The sequence below is a fragment of the Gymnodraco acuticeps genome, unplaced genomic scaffold (genome assembly GCF_902827175.1).
Source record: "Gymnodraco acuticeps unplaced genomic scaffold, fGymAcu1.1, whole genome shotgun sequence".
Taxonomy (NCBI): domain Eukaryota; kingdom Metazoa; phylum Chordata; class Actinopteri; order Perciformes; family Bathydraconidae; genus Gymnodraco; species Gymnodraco acuticeps.
The window spans coordinates 510,956-535,000 of NW_022989979.1; the positions used below are offsets into that span (position 1 = coordinate 510,956).

A 24,045-nucleotide genomic window follows, 5' to 3' on the forward strand; every position below is an offset into this window, starting at 1 on the left:
ACAATGTGCACCAAATATCAGACGGACAGAATTAGGGAATATATGGTGAACGTAGTGGACCATTGAGCAGCTAAAGAGCCAAGTATTTCCTTTAAGAGCTGGTAACGTCCAAAAATGGAGTTAAAAAGAAAAGGAGTATTGGACTATCACCAGGTAGAAACACGACTCTAAATAACCATTTTACTCTGTAACTGCTTTGTGTAAATAGGCAACTGTTTGCTCAAATGTTCCCTATATGAAAATAAAAGGTGATTTTAGGTCAGTCATGTTAACATTTAGTATAAAAATGGCCAAAAACCAGTAAATGTAAGTTGAAATATGGCACCAAACACTGATACTGATATTCTGAACAATCTGTGCTGTTGTATTTGCTGTAAAGTGTCTCTACTGTAGGCTATTTTTATTATATGTACAGCACTTTGGCTCGACCAAAAATCGTTTATAAATGTGCTATATAACTAAAACTTGATTTGATTTGAAACAACAATATGCTCTGTAAAGGTAAAGTAATGGCATCCATAAAGGGAAAAACAATGTTCATTTAACAGTACACTCAAAAATCAATGTTTATTAAGTACAAGATACGTTTTAGTATGCCCAATGTAGTTGCTTTTCCAGTGTGAACAGTACATATACAGCACCTGCTCATAAATTCAACTTTGTTCAGGTCATCCAGGGGGTTAAATGTCATATTGTCACATGAAGGTAAAGTGCTTACACAAATGTATGTTAGCTAACAACTCCCTGGCAGCTCCAGAAATGTTGCCCTGTAAATGAACTTTCACCTGCCATTAAGGTGAGGGCAAGTTATCAGACGTTCCCTACAGGGATCAACAAAAGAACCGCATTGTTATGCACCCTGATTAATGCTGTCAGTAAACCCTGCTTTAAAAACATGGATCAAGTCTGGAATCCAAACCAAACCCTACTTCTGGATAGAGATTTCCATGATGCAGCAACAAAAGGAGTCATGTTCTTTTCAGAAGCTAGAAGCCGGCCACGCCCTCCTGTAATAAAGATACCGATCAACATGGAAACTGCATGACTGCTTGATACGGCCACACCCTGCAGAACACCACCACCATCCTCAGGCTTGATGCTGCTAATCTGTAAGGATTATGTAGATTTTTTTTAAAGCAACATAACTCTTCATAACCTAGCTGCCCTGCCCATGTCGTGCGTGCCTGCTTTAAAGTCTCAGGTACCATGCAGTGTCGTAATAGCTCAAATGTTGTGTGCACTTGCTGTTAAAGGTTAAAGGTCACCTATTATGCAAAATCCACTTGTTCATGTCTTCTATCCATAACCATGTGTCCCCTCTGTGTAAAGAGATTCTGAAAGTTTCAGGAAAAAATATTCTCTCTCTTTTTGTCCTGATCCATTTCTATAAAAACCTGTCTGAAAATGAGCTGATCAGTTTGGCCACTTTATGATGTCATAACGATTTTTTGGCTCGTGTAACCATTAGCCAATCACCAACCAAGGTAACACCCGCCCACCTTATCACCTGAATCTCCTCCTAGAGCACCATTGTGTTCTTTTTAACCAAATATCTCTCAGAGGGGCGTGGGGAGTGGCTCCTTATTTTCATCTAAAGTAACAGACAGAGAATCAGCACTTTAGAAACACTTCAGAGACATGTTTTGTATATATCTGAGACCTATAATATATTGATGAAAAACGGTATAATAGGGAACCTTTAAGAAAGTCGGGAACATGATTGAGTTCAGGAATGACAGAGCCTTGCGTGACTGTTAAAAGTTAAAAATCAGTCAACAGCCTTGACAGATTTTCTTAATTCTCTGGTTGAGTGAACCGAGCAGGGAGCAGGTAGGAAGTGCGACTACGCGAGATCGGGAGAGAGTCGGGGAAACAACTACACTGTGTTGTGTTGTGGTAAAAAGTGGATGTGTTCAGACTTTATGTGTGTTTGTGCCACAGCAGTTGAGTGTGTGTTAATGTTGTCTCTTTCTGCAGGCTGAGAGGGACTACCAGGGGTGTGTAAACGCTGCAGGAGTTTTATTTGTTTTACTTGGAATCAGGTTGTAATCTTCCTCACTACACCTTCAGGCCTGCCTGACCTTGCCATCTCTATAGAGCAGAGTAGAAGAGAGAGAGCGAGAGAAGATAGAAGAGAGCACCAGACAACACCACAGCACGAGAGAGAGAGAGATGATAGACGAGATCGAGAGCGGAGAAGCGCGAGAGATCGCGAGAGTAGCGAGGAGAGATGAGAGAGAGATCTGAGAGCAGTCGATATAGCGATAGCGATGCGATAGAGCGGATGCTAGCTATCTATCTCTATATATCTATATCTCTATCTCATATCTCTCTCGCTCTATATCTCTCTCTATCTCTCTCCTCTACTCTTATCTCTCTCTCTTCTCTCTCTCTCTCTCTACTCTGTCTCTGTCTCTTGTTCCTGTCTCCTGTCTCTGTCTCTGTCTCTGTCTCTGTCTCTGTCTCTGTGTCTCTCTCTCTCTCTCGAAATCCAGCCTCTCCAGGTTGGTGGAGGGGTGTGTGTTGCTCCGTCAGTTTCTGCAGTAGATGTTCAGTGATACCTGGAGGCTGCTTATCCTCCTGGATCCATCTTGTTATGTTCTCATTATGTTCTGTTAACATATACTTCAGGTGTGTCTGTCCAGCCTGAAGGATCACTCTTCTGTAGAATTCCCACTAAGGGGATCCACAAAGTTGGTAGGAGTCATCCTCTGGGAACCATGACTAGCTTTACCAAATGTCATTGCAATCAATTGAATGGTTTTTGAGAAATGTTAGTCTGGACCAAAGTGTTTTGAGCGACTGCCAGACATCCCTTTATACGCTGGCTTTCATTATCAGCTGACCTTCACAGACCAATGGCGCGTTTCCACTGCAGCGGGTAGCCCCGTTTAAGCATCCTTAACCGTCCTCAAGCGGCCAGGCCGGTTTTTGGTGGCGTTTCCATATAGCCTAGTACCGGCCAGCGGGTACTTTTTTCCCTCTTTTTCCGGCCTCATAAAAATCGTGGTTCCCTCAGACCAGGGCCAGGGCTGAACTAGTGACGTCAACACTCTCGACTGCTGATTGGTCAGAGAGAATCGTCACAAGATTGCGCGCGAGTTCATCCCTAGCGTCGCATATATATCTAGAAGCAAGCTTGCAGCATTTTTATAAACATCATTTTGTAAACGGATGAGCTACAAAAATGGCTACGTCTAATAAGAAAGCACACCGTGGTCGACCGAGGATAGGTGGTGACGGACGTTCCTACATCTCATTGGGGATGATCAAATCCAGCGGGAGCTCGACGGAACAACTCGAAATGTGAACAAAAACCAAGCCGATCGCCCGCCTACACTGCGTTGCTACCCCAGGTCCTAAACTGTAATGGAAATGCGCCACGGCCTGGGCCGGCCAGCGAGGCAGCCCGAGGCCAGAGCGAGGACGCTTAAACGGGGCTACCCCGCTGCAGTGGAAACGCGCCACAATACATACTCACTTCATCCTTCTGTGGGGTGTATACAGTAATTAAGGGGGATGTAATCATTAATGATGCTTTCTTTACATACAGCACATCAAGCGCTGAGATGAGAGTGCAGTGGTCCGAACAAAAGGTCAAACAGTGTCAATAACTTACCATAAAGCACTACTGCAGCACTAAATCATGATAAGAAGCTACGTTACCTGAAGCATCCGGATAATCCAGAAGAAGGCCATAAAGTCAGCTCCTGATTATACTGGACCTGTTGCTCTCACTGTACCTTTAGTCGGACATCAGTCTTAAAAAAATCAACTAAGGCTCTCGAGTGATTTTAGCCACAGTAAGGTAAAGAAAGCTTTTTTTTAAGTTGTACTCAACTACTGGCTGCGCCTAACATTTCATTTGTAATCCTTTTTATTTCTTTGTATGTATTTCTTATGCTTGAATACTACGATTATTTACTGCACACTATTTATTTTCATCACATACTGCCATACTGCTAGTGACGCGTAAAGTATGGAGCTCATTTCCTGCCATAACTCCACAAACTAAACAAGTTTTACCAATGCCTTATGATTCACTAAAAAACACAGTGTGGTTTGCAAATACAAAACACCATCTACAACCTAATGCATTTAGTTTTGCAAATAAAAAACGTATACAAACACATTCCATTTTTCTAATAAATCCTGTTTCAGAGACAAATTCATTTTAGGTTTTACAAGTGCAACACTTTTTTTTCTACGAGTACAAAAAATAAATCCTACCGAGACAAACAAATATCACGTGACTTTTGGCAGGAATATTCCGCCATACAAGCCCTTGAATCTTGAACCCCTGCTTTACATTTGTTTCTCAAATGTGCACAATCCTGTCCTGTCTCATTGGCGCTTCAAGAAGAGCATTGACTTTGTTACCTTTCAAAGATCTAATCAATGTTTTTGCAGTTTTCTCAGAATAGTTTCACACATATCCTGGTTAAAGTTTCTAAGAGATGGTTCAGGTGGATTTTTTTCTGCATTGCACTCTGTGTGTGGTGAGTCAGTTGGCTCTTTTTCATGGAGAAACAAACACATCTTTTTCAAAGAAACGTCAAAACCTTGGCAAGGAAATTGCACATAAAACCCACGTTGTGGCATTTTCAACTGTGGTGTGTGGGTGTGTGTGTGTGTGTGTGTGTGTGTGTGGGGTGGTTGTGTGTGTGTGTGTGTGTGTGTGTGTGTGTGTGTGTGTGTGTGTGGTGTGTGTGTGTGTGTGGTGTGTGGTGTGGGTGGTGTGTGTGTGTGTGTGTGTGTGTGTGGTGTGTTGTGTGTGTGTGTGTTGTGTGTGTGAACATACCACCCAGACATTGCAGCTCCACATGTCTACACTGCTAGTTAACATGCCTTCTGGTGCATAGTTAGGTATTCAGTGATGGATACCTAACTTTATTCAGACCAAATTGAACTTATGGTGTGGTTGTCTACGTGTCAAGTGTTACTTCTTTGACAAATCACCAAATTAACAACAAAAAATCCTTTGTTCTCATATGATAAAAAGAAACAACACCCCTATCATGAATCTATAAAAGTGACAAACTGTAGTACCAATAAATAAAATGAAGCAGATATAAGTGGGTGTTTTATAACAATGTTCGAATTTGTAATGTGTACTGAATGTCATTAGGTAATACAATCAGTGAGTGTTTTAGATGGTAAACAGTGCTATAAATCAAAGATATGAAGATAAGAGTTGATCTGAGGTTACAGCAGTCAGCGGGCATTTTAAAAGAATGAGTTATGTCTGCTGATATCTGATTAACGCTTTTTAAATCAAAGGTCATAAAATATATATAGTCTTTATTGAGCCAAGCCCTCAATGTACAGGTTGTAATTCCCAAGAATATCTTTTTTATTTATTACATTTTAATTGACTCTGACTCACCACTAATCAACTGTATTCCTGGGAATGTGTAGTCATGTTTAGACAACACACTCTCACTCCATAATCGTCCAGGAGCGACGTTTGGTCAGGGTCCCGTGGCGTGCAGTTGTGACGCTCCCCTTCGATTCGGAGAAACAAATATTTGTTCGGAGTAAAGGATGGCAGAAACAACACATCTTTTTCAAAGAAACGTCAAAGCCTTGGCAAGGAAATTGCACATTGCAAATTGCACTACCCAGAATCCCCAGCTATCGTTTAGGACTACACCATGAGCTCTGTTTGACAAACCCCGTGATTAGTTCTCAAGCTCTGTGATTGGTTGACCTCCAACTGTCATATAAAAACGTTTCGTAAAAGATAAAATCATACTTTATTCAGCAGTGCTTGCTTTACTCTTTGAAAGTCATCACATGAATGCATTGTAATAAATGGTTCGGCTGCATTAAATATATTACACATCTGTCGTAGTTCTTTATTTTTATTTATCGACAGAGATCAGGCTCAGAATAGACCGGAAACTATTCTTTTACCGTTCAGTTTGAATTTCACAATAAAGTTAGTAGTAATATTTTGTTTTTATATTATTGTTTTTTATTAACTACTAGACCGCTGGGTCATGTTAATACCATCTTTTCTGTGTTGCTGTGGGGTTTTTCCATCGCTTTTGTGTTAAATATCAAAACAATAACTAAATATATCCGTCGTAAACTAAACCAGAAACAGCAGTATATTTTATTTTGGTAACACTGTAAACTTGACAGCTTTTTAACCCAAACCACCTACTGATTAAAGCACTTTATTACACGTTTAGAGTAATGCAATGCAGGTAGATTGTGTTGCTTTTTAATGACTGTTTAAAATGCCTTTTTCTTAATGTCTTTCATTATTATTAACTACTTGTTACTTGTTGCTAGGGACGCTGCTATCGATATTATTTCTGTTATGTTGTGTAACTATTTAATGGTGTTATCTTTATTGCTACCCCCTTCCCCGTCAATGTTGCTCCACAACGCAAACGTATTAGTTTAACAAAATCCGCATCTAAAATTGTGGCATAGATAGCCATACGTTATTTTCCCTTGTGCAATTCTCCATTTACTCAACAATAACACATTATTATCCTTGTGTTTATTTATTTGTTTGATTAATAAACACAAGTTGGAGTCCGTCAGGACCGAGGGTCGGAGCAGCTCATTTGCTTTAGAGAATATTACACCGGGAAGTAAGTATTCTCTCCGCTTCGCTTGACAAACCCCGTGATAGTCCTCAAGCTCTGGGATTGGAGAGTATGCTCCGAGGGTTACGCCGAGCCTCGAACAGCACTTGAAATGGGATGGAACCACGGCAGACTGTCCAAAACTGGATTTTGCAAATATGGCAGTAGCCATCGATCAGCATAAGATAAGATATACTTTATTGATCCCAAGTTGGAAGCATTTGCGTTACATCAGCATGTGTAACAGTTGTAAATATGCAGTGGTGTTTATTTACATCATTTAGTATAATCACACAAATTCTGTGTTTTATATTTAACAATTCTGTGTTCTTTATTTATTGATTGTTCAATACCTAACAAGGCCGGAGATGAAATATCTACATACATCTTATAAGAGTATACATATGTATAATATCAGTTAAAATAAGTGCTTCAACATAGTTAACATTGCTGGAGATATGCACAAATATTGATTGATGTCTTGTAATGCACTATTGAGGAACCTGCGACCCAAGTTTTTCATTCAATGCATAACTACACCGTTTGTGAATATGATAAATCAATAAACCTTAGAAAGTCTTGAAATCTTGAAAGGGATGTGCAAAATAGTAATTATATACAGTCTTTAATTAACTATTCGTAGAGAATAAACGAGTAATGAATATACTTATAGGGATCCTATTAATATCTAATAATAAAAATAATGAAATTCAATAACATGCTTTAACCACTAGGTGTCCCTTTATATCAGCTGTGCACCTTTATGGTGTAAATACAGCCTATCTACCAATTGGATCAAATATAAAAGTCAGCCGAATTAGTGTTGATACTGCAAGGAGACGTATTGTGTGAAAAGAAATGTAAGATGTTGTTTAACTGCTGATATATTTATGATCCACGTCACATTTTCAGTGGTGGCGGCAGTTCCTCATGTTTGTCTTGAAGTCTCATCATGGCTCTATAAATAGAGAACTACGGCAGATATGTATTTAATGCAGCCGAACCGTGTATTACAATGCCGTTATGTGATGACTTTCAAAGAGAAAAGCAAGCACACTCGGAATAAAGTATTTTTTTTTTTTTTTAAATGTTTTCGGTCTGTTTCCGGTATTTGTTAATGACGATGTGCTGTGAGATGTGAGACTGGAATTGCACAGGGGAAAATAACGTATCTTTATATGCGGATTTTGTTAAACTAATACGTTTACGCTGTGGACCAACACTATACATTGACGGGGAAGGGGGTAACAATAAAGATAACACCATTAAACAGTTACACAACATAACAGAAATAATATCGATAGCAGCGTCCCTAGCAACCACCTTGGTAACAATGAAAACGTTCTATGGACGCAATTTCCTGAAGTAATCTTCGTAATAACTAGCAAACTAAAGATCATATTACATCCACTGCACACATAATCTGAAATAACAACTCATATTTCTCGCATCAAATGACATCAAAACGCATTTTAATGGCCAAACTAACTTTAAAATAAGCATTTTCCACCGAGAATAAAACGAAGTTCGGCCATGTTTTGTTTTTTTGCAGGGAGAAATTTGAAGAACACGTGACATAGACGCCAGCCATTGGAATAGAGAGGCGAAGTCCCTAGGCTTGTTTGAGACAAGCGAGACCTGCGCAGACCTGCGCAATTGCGATCAACATCTTGCTAGCGCGTTGCATGATGGTTAGTCATTTTGTCCGACTTGCTCTGGAGGCTCGCCTACATGAGACGTTGAAATCTCGCGGGACAAAGACGCCTTAAGAGCGAGGCGCGGCGAGTCGGCGCAGTTCCTCTCCACGGGCTGCGGAAGCTAAATGCTTGATGGGAAACGACTCGCTGGTATCTCGAGCTGAGCGCTCATTGGTGGTTTTTACCACGTGCTGCTGATGAAACTCTCCAATTGGCTCGGCAAAAGTTTGTTGTTGTTTTGTGTCAGTTTATACGGTGGCCGGCAGGTGCAAACACGGAACAACGGCCCAAAACGCATACATAAGCAGGAAACACCTGCAAATAATGAAATGAAAAACAAACAAACCCTGAAAACAAATACAACAGAAAAACGCTGCATTTACAGAAATTATGCAAACTAAATACAACACACAAACCCCGAAAACAAACGCAAAGTCCAAAGCACGTACAAATCCCAAAACACATACAAAAAAAACATTCCGGAAGTGCTCCAGGCCTCTAGGGGGCGCGCTACGTGGAACAGATTGATGTCTGACCAGACATAGAGAGAACGAACAAGAGTGATGGAAATCGAGAGGAAAGAAAGTTCATTTAAGTGGAGAAAGATATAAGAAGGTAAGTTTTGTTTTTATTAGTGCTGTCAAAATTATCGCGTTAACGGCGGTAATTAATTTTTTGAATTAATTGCGTTAAAATATTAACGCATGTGCAGAATGGCCCGCCCCATACGTGCCACCAGTGGCAGCGCCAGGGTATGGCTGGGGTAGGCTACACCCATACCAAGAAATGGCTTAGCCCTACCATGAAAACTGATGTTAAAGTAAACAAAATAAAGTCTGCCAACTCGCGCAGAGTAAATTGCACAGACAGCAGTTAGTAAGATTGATTTCAGTAGCCACGGTTTTGAAAACTTTGTCACGTAGTGATCGTCTTCTCAATAGAACATCTTTGATAACGGCGTGGTGTTGTTGCAGGAAGTCCCGACGGAGAATACTTTTGCTGTAGTACAGGGGTGCACATAACTGGTACGCAGGTTATGTGCGTAATCTGACATGCGTACCGTCACTTGTGTCACAAAGCGCATTTGCGTACCGACGTACTTGTGAGGCTTTTCCAGAAGGCGGTTAGATCACCGGACGACAGAGTCGGTCTCCGTGTGCACAGACAGGGCTGCTGTTAACGTCGGTCTGTACAACGGAATTGTGCCAAAACTACGCCAACCGGCTGAGGAGGGAGACTCCCCCCTTCACTGGAGAACTGCGCTAAAACAGCTGATCACAACGTTCACACTCTGTGGTCAAGAAGTACTCCACGAGCCGCCGCCCCCCCCCCCTCTGTCGACTTTCCTGAAGTACTCCCCCGTTGATAGAAATCAACACGTAATGAATTAAGACCCCACGGTTTGAAGATTGATAGGTGTGTGGGTTGTCTTTCATTTTTGACACGCAGAAAATGTTATAATAAACATAGATACTGTATGTTAAATTAATATATCCGCCTTCTTTCCATTCCCACAACAATATAGGCCTACATAAATAAATGGCATATTTTGGAAAATAGTTCGAATGGTGATTAATCATGATTAATTAATTTTTAAACTGTGATTAATCTGATTAACATTTTTAATCGTTTGACAGCCCTAGTTTTTATAGCGTCATATTTATATCGCCTAGCTAGCGTTAGCGTGCCTAGCTACTACACCAGCTGAGGGAGGAGAGCTTCACGTGAAGAGAAGATAAAGTGAGTGAAGAAAATTGTTAAAAGAGATGACAAATCAAGTGCAGGCAAATAACACGGGCCATAGAGAGTACCGCGGAAAAAGGACATTTGAATTCTTAGCAGTTTTTTTATATATATTTGTGTATAGATGTTGCAACTATACAGAGCTTTAGCAATTACCTGTAACTATGGTCATAATAAAGCTATTGAATTGAGAGAGAGAGAGAGATGTGACAACATGTGAAGAGGGACAAAGTAATGACAGGAGAGTAGTGTGCATTAGACATGCTCAAGAACAAATATAGAGAAGACATTCAAGGAGAGAGAGACAAAACACAGATTCAACGGTAAACATTATGTATCTTTCTATTTATTTAGCTAACCACTATTTAGACTATGTGTTTTTGATTAACTTGATTAAGTGGATTTACTACATCAATGTATGTCTTTTCAGGCCGCCATGTTGTGTCCTTTCTGTGGCCAGCATCTGGGGACAGTTCAAGTGTTCTGTGGCTCCTGTGGCAAACATGTACAGTTTTTGGCAGAAGTTGAACACAACAGTAAGTTCACTTTTTTTATTGTATCTGTTTCAAATGCAAGAAATAAGGATTCAACACACTACTCTGTTTAGAATACTAATAGGCTACATGCACTAGGGGTTGAAAGAAACAGACTAAGAAATGACGTAAGCTCCATGATCAAAACTGCCAAAAAGAATTTCATCAATGTCAAAACTGAGGAAAACAAAAATAAACCCTGTGAACTTTGGAAATTACTCAATAACCAGCTTGGCTGCAGTAAAAAACTCAAAACGAGATTTTCTAACTTAAACATAAAGACAGATAACAGGCTCATCACAGACAAACTGGATGTGGCCAAGTACTTGAACATTTTTTTCACAAACATAGCCACAACTTTTGTAAATAAATTACCCTCCCACTCAGGGCTTTTGGAGTAGATCACATCATGACCTACTACAAAAACCTAGGGGTACGCAAAGATGATTTCAGTCTTGCAAGGGTAACAACAGCAGAGGTACTCATTAAAACTGAGCGCCCTCCAACCTAACAAGGCCACTGGCCACGACAATATCCCCTCCAAATTCCTCAGAGACACAGCAACCGCCATCTCACCAGTCATAGCTCACATAATTAACCTCTCCATAAAACAGGGAAAAGTACCCAAAGACTTCAAAATTGCAAGAGTAACCCCCCTGCACAAAAAGGGCAGCAAATTGGACCCAGGCAACTACCGCCCTGTTTCTATACTTACCTCCATCTCGAAAGTCATGGAAAAAATAATATATGAACAGGTCGAAAAGAAACTAATCTATGAATTTCAATCTGGCTTTAGAACATCCCACTCCACTGACACATGCCTTCTTTATTTGAGCGACCACATCAAACAAGAGGTGGACGAGGGCAAGTACTGCGGCATGGTGATGCTGGACCTACAAAAGGCTTTCGACACTGTCAATCACCCCATTCTGATTGACAAGCTAAAAGCAATTGGTTTTGATAAACTATCGGTGAGCTGGATGCAATCCTACCTGGAGGGGAGAGAACAGATGGTGGAGGTAAACGGTACTCTGTCCCCCCCCCTCCCAGTGAGCTGTGGTGTTCCACAAGGAAGCATATTAGGTCCGTTACTGTTCCTAATTTATGTAAATGACATGTCATCAGCATGTGACTGCAACTTGTTCCTGTTCGCGGACGACTCAGCCCTGCTGGTCTCTGACAGGAACAGGTTGCAGGTTGAAAAAACCCTCAACTCCGAGCTCGGCAGATTCTGCACCTGGCTCGCCGATAATAAATTATCATTACACCTGGGTAAAACAGAGTCCATTCTCTTCGGTTCGAAACATAATCTCAGCAAATCCGACGACTTCTCAGTTGCAGTGGGCGACATTATTGTCACAAGTAAGAAGCAAATTACATACCTAGGATCTATTCTTGAGGCAAACCTCTCCTGTGACAAAATGGCATCCAATGTAATAAAAAAAGTCAATCAAAGAACTAGATTCCTATACCGGATCTCCTCTCTGGTAACAAAAACACCCTGAAAACTCTGGCAGGAGCACTCATTCAAGGGTACTATGACTATGCTTGCACGTCATGGTACCATAGCACCTCCAAGGCGCTAAAAATAAAACTTCAAACATCGCAAAATAAACTGGTCAGACTACTGCTTGACCTTTCATCTAGAACCCACCTCACCTCTGCCCACTTTGACAACCTAGGATGGCTTAGAGTAGACGACAGAGTACAGCTACTTGCAATGGCCTGGTCTACAAGATCCACTACACCTCTATGGTACCCATGTACATGTCAAAATTCTTCCCAAAGATCAAGGAATACCATGATCATAACACCAGAGGGAGCTCCACAAATCATGTGAAACCCAGATTTGGCACAAAAAAGGGGGAATACACGTTTCGCAATTATGCCACATCAAGGTGGAACGCTCTTCCCACAACTGTAAAGGAAAGTAAAACTATACTTACCTTCAAAACCTCTCTTAAAGAGCACCTTCGGGGGAGAGCATTGCAAAACTGGCCCCGGTAATGGTACAAATCTCAACCTGTCGTTCAATGGACAGCTCCCCCCCCCCCCCATCTATGTATATACGCGCATTTTAGACTCTGTTACTAACTGTATATCTGTAGACTTGGTAAATGTCCGGTTAGGATGTATTAGAACGAAATCTAAAATGAAAATTGTAAACAAGCAATCTGTATGTAAAAAAAAACACCTGTATGTAAATTGTAAATAAGCCATCTGTATGTCAAATATGTCTTATATGTCTTAAATGACATGATGAATTGGAAATGGGGGACCCTGATGTAAACAAGACGAAAGTCTTTCTCTGGTCTGCATCCCCTTAACAATTGTATGTTTTGAGCTGTACTGTACTGTACCCAATATACAAGCTGTTAATAAACTTTTCAATCAATCAATCAATCAAGTCTGAGACGTACTTCCGCCTTAGCCGTTATACTGCTCGGACGCTTCCGGGTTGCTTCTGGTCTGCGTAGCTGAGCGTCCACAAATGTTTTACTGTTTAAATCTGTGGTTTAAATATGAGTCGACGGAAGATTTTCAAAACGGAGCATTTGCAAAGACAAGTAAAAAACTACTCCGAGCACTGCTGTGTCCCACTTTGTACGGCGTCAGCTAAATTCAACGGCGTCCTAAGTTTCCATGGCTTTCCGACCGAACTCGAGCTGCGAAGACAGTGGCTGGTTAAAATACGACGCGATAACTTTACAATCTCCTCTCACTCCAAGGTCTGCAGTCGTCACTTCGCTACGGATCAACTAATAGAGCCAAAAACCCTTGATGGCCGTAGGAGGCTTGTGAAAGGTGCTGTCCCAACTCTGTTTGAGTGGAATCACTTCACTGCTCAAACACCGCGGGCTAGTGTTTGGGAGAGAAGGGAGCGGCCCACTGAACCAGTCTCTCGGGAGGAGCAGGAAGAGCACATCGATGTCCGTGACCATGATTACTGCTCAACCCCTGAACCAGCTTCACTGGACATGTCCTCTCAAGCTACAGAAGACAACTCCAAAACAGTGGAGGATCTGCAGAAGCAACTGCAGGAGTTAAGAGTCCAGCGAGAGTTTTGCTTACAGCGGTTTGCTGGCTCCGACGACAACATCCGATTATATACCAGGTAATGTTTTGGCTAAATTCTATCCAAGTTTTTGAGATGGGTTAGCTTATAAAGAATCCTGTTTACCTGCCGTTTGACTGCTGACTATTTGCATGCAGTGTTGGAATAAGTAGGCTACTCAACTTAACTGAAGTATAAGTACAAATACTATGGTTTGAAAATACTCCTGAACTGAACATGTAGAATCATAAATCATGTGTTTTCATAAGTAACTAGAAACTATGAAGGTTAACTAAATGTGGTGGAGTAAAACATACTAATACTAACAACATACTGATAATACTTTACTACAAGTGGAAATCTTCAAAACCTTACCAAAGTAAAAGTACATGTCAATATCCACTGCGTTTCTCCCAGTTGCACACTTAAGAATGAAGAGTAAAAGTAGTCATTCTGTGTAAAATGTTCCCTGTATGTTTTAGATTATTATTACTGCTGCTTTAATGTAGTTGTTACATGTTACTGCTGTATATTACTATACCTGCACCAAGTGCCTTCTTAATCAGTCTATTTGAATTGTAATGTATTATAGCAAACAAGAGGAAAGCATTAGCCCATGTGTTACAGTTAACGAGTCAATTAATGACTGACATGTGTCTTTTGTGTACAGATTCCCGAGCTATAACCACCTGATGGCCTTCTGGTTTTTGATTGAGCCTTCCATTTATAAAATGGTTCATGTTACAAGAGCGATATCAGCTGCCAAGAGGAATGAAGAAGTGGTTACACACGCACGTCCATCAACGGTAGGCTACGTTTCTTTTAACACACAATCTAAACACAAACTGAAGGGAAAATGTTTCTCCGACATTTCATTGCTTTCGTGTAGGCTAAAAGGCTATAGTACTCAATCCTTTTTGAATACATCAGAGAATTAAAACAACTTAATGTTTTTCCCATGGTGTGCTACACTCATGACATTAATATAGTACCCTTTTTTTGTTTATCTTCCAGAGACAGCTGCTTCAGCCAATTGACGAGTTCTTCCTTTTTCTCTGCTTCCTGTCGGTGGGTTTGAAAGAGAGGGACCTTGCAAACCGCTTCAACGTACACCAGTCCACTGTGAGCCGCATCATTGCAACATGGACGAGTTTTCTTACAACTTTATTGGGGTCACAGTGCATCTGGCTTACACCTGCAGAAGTTCAAGCCCACCTCCCAGAGGCATTCAAAGATTTCCCAGACACACAGCTAGGTGATCCTGGATTGCACAGAGCTGAGGTGTCAAACACCATCCTCACTCCTCCTCCAAAGTGAAATGTATTCTACATACAAATCTCACTACACCATGAAAGCCCTGGTTGGCATAGCCCCACATGGCGCAGTGACATTTGTTTCCAGTCTGTATGGTGGTTCTGTCAGCGACAAGGAGATTTTCAAACAATCTGGAATAGCTGCGTTGTTGACTGAAAACATGGCAGTGATGGTAGATAAGGGCTTCCTGATCAGCGATTGCTGCAAATGCAAGGTGTACTGCCCACCTTTTCTGTCAAAGCAGAAGCAAATGCCAGCCTATCAGGTGAGGGAGACACAGGCCATTGCCAGACTGAGGTTCATGTGGAGCGTGTCATTAGGAGGATAAACGAGAACAAACTTTTGATGGTGTCATCCTCCTGTCCCATGCCTACAACATCAACCAACTGTTTGCAGTAGCATGTATGCTGTCAAACTATCAGAACAAAGCACTGGTCAAGAAATGGGTGAAATAAGACAAGATGATGACACCTGTGCAGGTAGCTGTGATTAAGCTGGGTGAGCACGCCGTAATCCCGTGTTGCCTGACACACGCTAGTGTTTTGTTTGAATAAATGGTAAATAGCAAATTACAATGCGTTGATGATTTCTTACAAATGCAATGATTTACTATTCATTACACAAATCACTTCACTTTATTGTCTTTTTAAATACAATTGTATATTTATTTACATATATGAAATGTGACAAACAATATATATCAAACAAAATATTGAAATCACATTTTGTTGTCATTCAGAACACATGATTGAGGGATTGCCTCCTAAAAACAATGATGGCTGATCCAGGGTCTAGCAGCTAACTGCTTACAGAGTTAACAATGGCTACAGTGCCCACTACTTTTTTAATGACAGGTACTTCGGCATGTATGTGTAAAAAAAAAAAAGTCTACTTTTTCTCTGATTGCTCTTTGCACTTCTGGATCTGTGTATATTCTTTGCACCAGGTAGTCCTCTTGTGCCCACACTACAAAATCACACCACTGCATCCCAGATACAAGAAGTTGACCCTGTACTTGCCAGTAATAGGCATGGCTTTTCTTGAGCTTAGGGGAGCCACATTCTATCTGCACATATTTGCAGTCGACATAATTTGGGACATTGGGACATTTGAATTCAACAAGGCCAAATTGGGGATATTCTGTTGGGTCAAAAACAACTCCATCAGGGAGGCACCAAGCCAGGGCGTAGAGGGGTGAATGACAAGGCCACAAGGGGAGTAGTTCACGTTTGCCAGTCTACTGTATTCAGCTGCTACTGTGGGCTCCATCTCGGCACCTCTCCTCATTTCTGCAGTCTGCCTTGTACCTTTGAGTATTCGCTCTGCAAGAGAGTTAGCAGAGCTCTCACCTCTGACGTGACAAATCTCTCTAAACCTAGAGGCAGTAACCCTGGGTTTGCGGAGCAGATGCCACTCTGAGCTAGAGCTTTGCTCACGGGTAGCCTCCTCAATTTTGTGAGACATTTCCAAATCAACAGATAAGCTGTTCATATGTAGTTGCTCCTCTTCTGAGCACACCAGCGGTAAATCACATGGCAAGATCACATACCCCTCTATGGGCAAGTGGGGTGTTGGTGGTGTGTCAGTGTGAAGTGTGGTGTACCGAGACGTCAAAGCAGGCATCTGATAGGACAGAACACTGCCCTCCTGCACAATCCCGAAGGCACTTTCCACAAGGGGCTTGTCAGGTCTCATGTTCATTGTGGTCACAAGCGGCCTGTCTTCAATGCTGAATGCTGAGTATGCCTCCGTAACTCTGAACAGGCAGGGATCTGGTAATGGCCCCACCATGCCTCTGTAGAATCCACTCCTACAAAGAATGGCAAAGACAATATAGCACATTAATGTGACAATAAAGGTTAGGAATACAGCACCAGAATTATGAATTTTTAAAAATACAGGAAACACAATTTTCCAGCTAAAATTACCTTACTCCAGTCTGCACCATCCTATTTGGTACAGGCTTGGTGAAGACCATGGAGTTGATGGGCCCTGGCTTCACACCCTTAAGGAAAATACAATTACTGTTCGTTGAGTCACTTTAAAACAAAAACTCTGTGAAAGATTACAAGTATTTGAACCTCATTGAAATTACCATTGTTCGCGGCTTGTGCCATTGCTGTTCCGATTCAGTACAGCTATGCACAGGTGGCACAACTGGCATGTTCAGTTCAGTGTAGTGTGCTGTTTAGAACAGCAATGCTACTGTGTGATTGCACAAAACAGTTCCTGCAACACAGGAGCACTGGTTGTGCGTGAGCACCACTGGTGATGAATCACGAAGCGTTATCTAAAAAAGAGAGAAGAAATACTAGTGATTAGTAACCTCACTTGTTACTATGAGCCAGGAGGTTATTATGAGTAGAATTATTGGTTATTTTTACTGACCCATTATCCTAGAAGAAGCATGTATTCCTGAATGCTTAGTGTTACCCTCTTACCCTACAATACCACAATGAACTTTCTTTGGAAACTAAGATATTGAAAATTGTATTAAAGCAGTTTTGACTATATATTTTAACCCCCAAACTTACACATCCATAATCAATGTAATAATATCTGACCAATCAGCTGTGATAAAGCAGGGAGAAGTAGGACACTGTTGAGATTCCCTTAAGGTAAACTAATGTTTAACTGAACTGAAACTCAATAAACAGGGGGGAACAGTGTCAATGCTGCCTGCCTACACTCAAACTGTGTGCTGTCTCGCTCTTCCGCATTGACCTGTAGCACAAGGCTCTCACGCTGACCTGCCCTGTCAGCCTGTCTTTATTGGACACTGAATGAAGAAAAACAGAGCAACAGCGTTAGATCTATACTCACGTCAAAACATCTATGGCAACATTGCTTTACAAAAGCTGATACCATTATGCAGTGTGGCTAACAACAAGACAACCTTGGCTAGGCTATAAGGCTATTAAACGATAGTATTTGTTAGCAAAATGGCTAATGTTTTAAATAATGAACACCAGAAACAGTACATAGCGTTACCCAGAGCCCTATAGTAGTCTACTATAGTAGTAGTATAATAATAATAATAATAATAATAATAATAATAATAATAGTAGTTATACTATAGGGCTCTGGCGTTACCTAGCTTTTGACAGCTAATGTTAGCGTAACCCGGAGCATAAACTAGCTGGTTAGTACCGGTTACCTTCTTACCTTCATAGTTGTGTATATATGACGCAGCATATAATTTGAAGCCTTTATCGAGTTTGCTGCCTGGGGCTTTAGTCGTCCGGCAAATCCGATGAACATCTGACATTTTTAATTTCGGAAGCTCTTGTAGGCAGCGGGTGTAGAAGGTCGTTATTTTCAAACAGGAAATGAATCGGCCGCTATGAGTAGAATGCGGAAGTGACTGTGCATGTAGCCTATTGGCAGATGCACACACTAGTTATCAGCATGAAGGACACATTTTTTCATTGTCTGTTTGTGAAATATGTAGAAGCCATCATTAAATTGTAGACCAATGCATGATTAAATACACAAAACAGCTTATATTATACATTCATAATTGTGTATTAGTTCTATTTTATAGAGAACAATATACATTTAGAATCAGATTTTGAGACAGTGAGCGGCTGGGAAAGTCACACCGTCATGGGGCACAAACAGTTGCTGACGTGATGTTTTCTTCATTCTCAGGCATTCCATAAGGAGGGTCAGGAACTCATGCTTGGGACCACCAGTGTCCCCTCCATCCTCAGTTTGTCCCTCATCATCAGTGAACTTAACTGACATCTCATAAGAGGGATCGAATGAGGCACCTTTGAAGCCGCGGATTGCTCCATCCCACACATTGGCTCTGTTAATATTGAACCTGCTGCAAGATGTATTTGTTATTTTTGCAGAGAGTTCTGCAACAATGTCTTCCGCAGTCAGGTATTCTGTGCTGGGAAAGACAAAGTGATGTATTGTAATATTAAATGATGAAACTATAATAAGATTTACAGAATAGAATAGAAAAATTAAGTGGTAATAGTAACAATTAATACATTTCCTCCATTGTGTCTTCTGGCTCAGACTGGCTATCAATAATGATAAGTGCATACACAGTTGTGTAGTGAGAAGACAGTTGAATAATTATTTTCAAATACATAATATATGCATGACAGTCATATTTACAAAAGGATGTCGATCCTCTTCCTGTTTTTTCAATACATTGGGTTCTAAACTGACAACAGCACTTTTGTCATACTCCTGCACAATCCTTGTAAACATTTGAAATGGATGCAACAAAAAATATCTGATCTTTGAAAAATATTTGTGGGTGTTTTTTGGAAATGTATGAAAGTATAATTGTTCTGCTTCCTGGCAATGTTACCCACTGTGATTGGAGGCTATACAAACAAACAAATGTAAAATAAAGATACACAGCAAACAACTGTCACGATGCAACTGTCAACATGGTTTACCTATAGAAGTGGTTCTGACCCGGGCAGACTGGACCTCTTCCTGGAATGGGGTTGGTGCTCCATCCTATTTTTACCCAGGAAATAAGTGCACACAAAGGTATTTATTGATTTCATGATCACAAATTCAAACCTACATGGTATAATTACATGTTTAATTAGTCTTATCCGATCAGCGCTGGTTGTAGGTGCCTGAGAGGTCTGATAAAGGTAAACAACAAATATATTCAAACTACTGTACTGTTAAAACATTCTGCTTCTTGTGGCACAAAATAATATGTTGACAATGTTTTATTTTACCCTGCAAACTGTTCCATTCGTGGAGTGCTCACTTTGTGAACATTTGGAATGTCTCACCTGCATACACACAAATGACACTGACTGAAATAAAATAAATTCACTTTAATTAAGAATAAATGCCACTATAAATCCAAACTGACCAAGGTACATTATATTGTTGACCGTCCTTTAACTCTCACATTAGGATTTACATTGGGGCACAATAAACCAACTCCTCTCTGCACCTATAATATATCTATCTATATGATGTCAAGAGTTACATTTAGGTGCACAGACAGTGCTGTCTCTTCACTTGCAAGCTCTTTTACCAAACAAGCTAACGCTAGCTGGGTAAATATGACGCTCTTTGTATCAAAACAAAACTTACCTTTTTATATATCGTCTTTTTCCACTTCGATCAACTTCGTTTCCTCCGGCTTCAATTTGCCGCACTCTTATTCGTTCCCTCTATGGCTGCTTCTCATGTCGACTATTTTCATTTCCTCGCTCCTCGGTCCTCGGTCTCAACGGAAGTTGATTTGCCTGCGCCATCTTGAGTACCGTCCCATGGCTCTTATTTCTGCCGGAGGATCGAGGAGCGATAATCGAGGAACCACCAGACCATCCTCCGATGAAATCCTCAGATACTCGCCCCGCCCCCTTACTGTGTATCGCTCACTGATTGGACGATGCAGTGCATGCACTGATCTCATGCTTCTTGACATGAGAGCAGAGTGAAGAAAATACATGAACCTCACGGGAGTCACTCCTCAGTTTATACCGTGTTTTGTTTCAATTCATGTTTCATTTAGTTACAAATATGTGATATATCTGAACAACAAAGTGGTCAAAAATCATTTTATTCATTTGTTGGAAACATTTTCATGATCGCTTTTTTCGTTTTACATTTTCATTTATTGTCATTTCCATTCAGTCAGTCATTAAGTGCTATTAAAATGTTAATGTGCTACATATCCAAACAAACAAACAAACAAAGTGTGCAATCCAATGAATGTTAATCTAACTGGGTTTTGATAGATAACATATCTCTTTTTCTTCTCTCAATTATTTTATTTCTTTTGTGCACTCTAATCAATATTAATCAAACTATTGTTCGTTTATACATTTTAAGAATGGCGTTTATCTTTTTTGAGAATGAGTTCTTATTTTTATTTTATTTATTGGGATCTACAACAGATGATACAAATGTTTGTGTCAGTAAATGTGTACTAACAGAGGCGGGGGTGTGTGTGGAAATAACGGGGACAGAGCTGGCTGCTGTCAGACGATCAGCTGTGTAGCGTCATCACAAACGGACGTCGCTTCACGTGACGCTCCGGAGGAAAGGACGTCCCATTGCTCTTAAAACTCATTTCCCTGCTTCTCGTGGTTTCCTTGCGTCCCTCCATGCTTCACTGGTGGGAGGGACTAAACGCAGGGAAACGACGCAAGTGAGGGAAGCAAGGATTTCATTTAATCGACCTGAGAAGCAGCCTTTGTCTGGTCAGACATCAATCTGTTCCACGTAGCGCGCCCCCTAGAGGCCTGGAGCACTTCCGGAATGTTTTTTTTGTATGTGTTTTGGGATTTGTACGTGCTTTGGACTTTGCATGTCGTTTTGGTATTTGCAGCGTTTTTTTGTTGCGTTTGTTTTCGGGGTTTGTGCGTTGTATTTAGTTTGCATCATTTCTGTAAATGCAGCGTTTTTTGGTTGTATTTTTTTTCAGGATTTATTTGTTTTTCATTTCAGGATTTGCAGCTGTTTCCTGCTAATGTATTTGGTTTTGGCCGTTGTTCCGCGTTTGCACCTGCCGGCCACCGTAGTTTTACGTCGCCACATCCATTCCCATTTTTCATCATCGTTCCACAATGTTTATCATCATGAAATTAATATCTATATATTTTATACTATACTTGCACTGCTTACCGTTTTCATACTTTATATATCTTAGCAACACATCCTCACTCCCTGGTTGGCCTATGTTGACGTTATGTCAAGTCCCCTGTCGGCTTTTTCAAACGCAAGGGGGGGGGGCCTTAGCGTCCATTTTCAACGCAAGGGGGGGGCCCTTAGCGTCCATTTTCAGCTTTCCGGGATGTCCATATGCTTCTATGGACGCTCATGGAAGCACGGCATTCGTTTGTGTCGGCTGCCCTTAAAGGCAATGTGAGCGTCCATTCTCATTGGATAACGGAGAATTGTACACCCGGAAGTAAGTATTCCCCTTACTGTCGATTGATTTTACAGTGATATCTGCACTACTCATCGACTAAAAAACACCAGATTATCCTTGTTAATTACACAACATTGATTGGTTTAAATTGTGTGCAATGCTTTTGTATTTTTCCCCTTCGATTCGGAGAAACAAATATGTTTTCGGAGTAAAGGATGGCAGAAGACACTACACTACCCAGAATCCCCAGCTATCATTTGGACTACACCATGTGCTCTGTTTGACGTCACGTGATCTTCAAATTTCTCCCTGCAGAAAAAAAAAACATGGCCGAACTTCGTTTTATTCTCGATGGAAAATGCCTATTTTAAAGTTAGTTTGGCCATTAAAATGCGTTTTGATGTCATTTGATGCGAGAAATATGAGTTGTTATTTCAGATTATGTGTGCAGTGGATGTACATGATCTTTAGTTTGCTAGTTATTACGAAGATTACTTCAGGAAATTAAGTCCATAACGTTTTCATTGTTACCAAGGTGGTTGCTAGGGACGATGCTATCGATATTATTTCTGTTATGTTGTGTAACTGTTTAATGGTGTTATCTTTATTGCTACCCCCTTCCCCGTCAATGTATAGTGTTGGTCCACAGCGCAAACATATTAGTTTAACAAAATCCGCATCTAAAGATAGCCTACGTTATTTCCCCCTGTGCAATTCCAGTCTTACATCTCACAGCACATCGTCATTAACAAATAACGGAAACAGACCGAAAACATTTTTTTTAAATACAATAATACTTTATTCCGAGTGTGCTTGCTTTTCTCTTTGGAAGTCATCACATAACGGCATGGTAATACACGGTTCGGCTGCATTAAATATTACATATCTGCCGTAGTTCTGTATTTATATAGCCCTGATGAGAAGACTTCTAGACAAACATGAGGAACTGAAAACGTGACGTGGATCATAAATATATCAGCCATTAAACAACATCTTACATTTCTTTTCACACAATACGTCTCCTTGCAGTATCAACACTAATTCGGCTGACTTTGATATTTGATCCAATTGGTAGATAGGCTGTATTTACACCATAAAGGTGCACAGCTGATATAAAGGGACACCTAGTGGTTAAAGCATGTTATTGAATTTCATTATTTTTATTATTAGATATTAATAGGATCCCTATAAAGTATATTAATTACTCGTTATTCTCTACTAATAGTTAATTAAAGACTGTATATAATGACTATTTTGCACATCCCTTTCAAGATTTCAAGATTTTCTAAGGTTTATTGACATATCATATAGGCCTACACAACTATGGTGTAGTTATGCATTGAATGAAAAACTTGGGTCGCAGGTTCCTCAATAGTGCATTACAAGACATCTATCAATATTTGTGCGTACCTCCAGCAATGTTAACTATGTTGAAGCACTTATTTTAACTGATATTATACATAATGTATTATACTCTTATAAGATGTATGTAGATATTTCATCTCCGACCTTGTCAGGTATTGAACAATCAATAAATAAAGAACACAGAATTGTTGAATATAAAACACAGAATTTGTGTGATTATACTAAATGATTTACAAATAAACACCACTGCATACAACTGTTACACATGCTGATGTAATGCAAATGTTCCAACTTGAGATCAATAAAGTATATCTTATCTTAAGCTGATCGATGGCTACTGCCATATTTGCAAAATGTGCCTCTGAACCTTAACAAGTGCATGTTTCAGGCTTATCAATTAATGTAATGTAATGTAATGTTATCAATTAACAACAGGGGTCACAAACATAAGACCAGCTGTTAAATAAAGCTCTTCTGACCTTAGCTGGCATGTGTGTGTATATATATATATATATATATATATATATATATATATATATATATATATATATATATATTAATGCTGCCCATTATGGGCACAAGCAATTTTCACCCATTTATTAATTATATGTTTTAAATGTGAGTGTTTCCTATCCCCTAAACCTCCAGGGATGTACACAGTTTAATACTGGCAACTTCTTATTATGGGAAATACAAATACGAAAATGTCTTTTAAAACTACAACTCCCAGTAGAGACGTGCCATAGATACAGAACATGTTGCGAAACAGAATAGCCAGCATTTGTAGTTCTGGGGACAGGGTGGGGGAGGGGGACGCGGTGGACCCGTTCAAATCCAGTTTGGACAGTCTGCCGTGATTCCATCC

At 40.4% G+C, this 24,045-nt stretch overlaps 2 protein-coding genes and 1 long non-coding RNA gene across 3 annotated transcripts; 2 read left to right on the forward strand and 1 right to left on the reverse strand.

The window, feature by feature from the left end:
- The first annotated feature begins 8,853 nt into the window (after positions 1 to 8,853).
- LOC117543348 lies at positions 8,854 to 18,681 on the forward strand. Its single transcript, XR_004568556.1, has 3 exons — positions 8,854 to 8,914; positions 10,473 to 10,578; positions 18,596 to 18,681. It is a non-coding gene; the product is annotated as an uncharacterized LOC117543348 (long non-coding RNA).
- LOC117543346 lies at positions 12,984 to 15,236 on the forward strand. The gene is made up of 3 exons (XM_034211543.1): positions 12,984 to 13,690; positions 14,301 to 14,436; positions 14,645 to 15,236. The coding sequence occupies exons 1-3, from the start codon at positions 13,098 to 13,100 to the stop codon at positions 14,945 to 14,947; spliced, it is 1,032 nt and encodes a 343-aa protein (XP_034067434.1). The 5' UTR covers positions 12,984 to 13,097; the 3' UTR covers positions 14,948 to 15,236.
- LOC117543347 lies at positions 15,583 to 18,004 on the reverse strand. The gene is made up of 3 exons (XM_034211544.1): positions 17,040 to 18,004; positions 16,873 to 16,949; positions 15,583 to 16,754 (listed from the first exon to the last, which is right to left on the reverse strand). The coding sequence occupies exons 1-3, from the start codon at positions 17,106 to 17,108 to the stop codon at positions 16,007 to 16,009; spliced, it is 894 nt and encodes a 297-aa protein (XP_034067435.1). The 5' UTR covers positions 17,109 to 18,004; the 3' UTR covers positions 15,583 to 16,006.
- Positions 18,682 to 24,045: the final 5,364 nt, after the last annotated feature.

Bases quoted from the DNA above. Each gene is read 5' to 3' on its own strand.
- LOC117543346 (XM_034211543.1), top strand. From the start codon at position 13,098: ATGAGTCGACGGAAGATTTTCAAAACGGAGCATTTGCAAAGACAAGTA. The intron at 13,691-14,300 runs GTAATGTTTTGG...TTTTGTGTACAG, and splicing joins AACATCCGATTATATACCAG to ATTCCCGAGCTATAACCACC. The intron at 14,437-14,644 runs GTAGGCTACGTT...TTTATCTTCCAG, and splicing joins CACACGCACGTCCATCAACG to AGACAGCTGCTTCAGCCAAT.
- LOC117543347 (XM_034211544.1), bottom strand. From the start codon at position 17,108: ATGCCAGTTGTGCCACCTGTGCATAGCTGTACTGAATCGGAACAGCAA. The intron at 16,950-17,039 runs GTAATTTCAATG...ATTTTCCTTAAG, and splicing joins GGCACAAGCCGCGAACAATG to GGTGTGAAGCCAGGGCCCAT. The intron at 16,755-16,872 runs GTAATTTTAGCT...CATTCTTTGTAG, and splicing joins ATGGTGCAGACTGGAGTAAG to GAGTGGATTCTACAGAGGCA.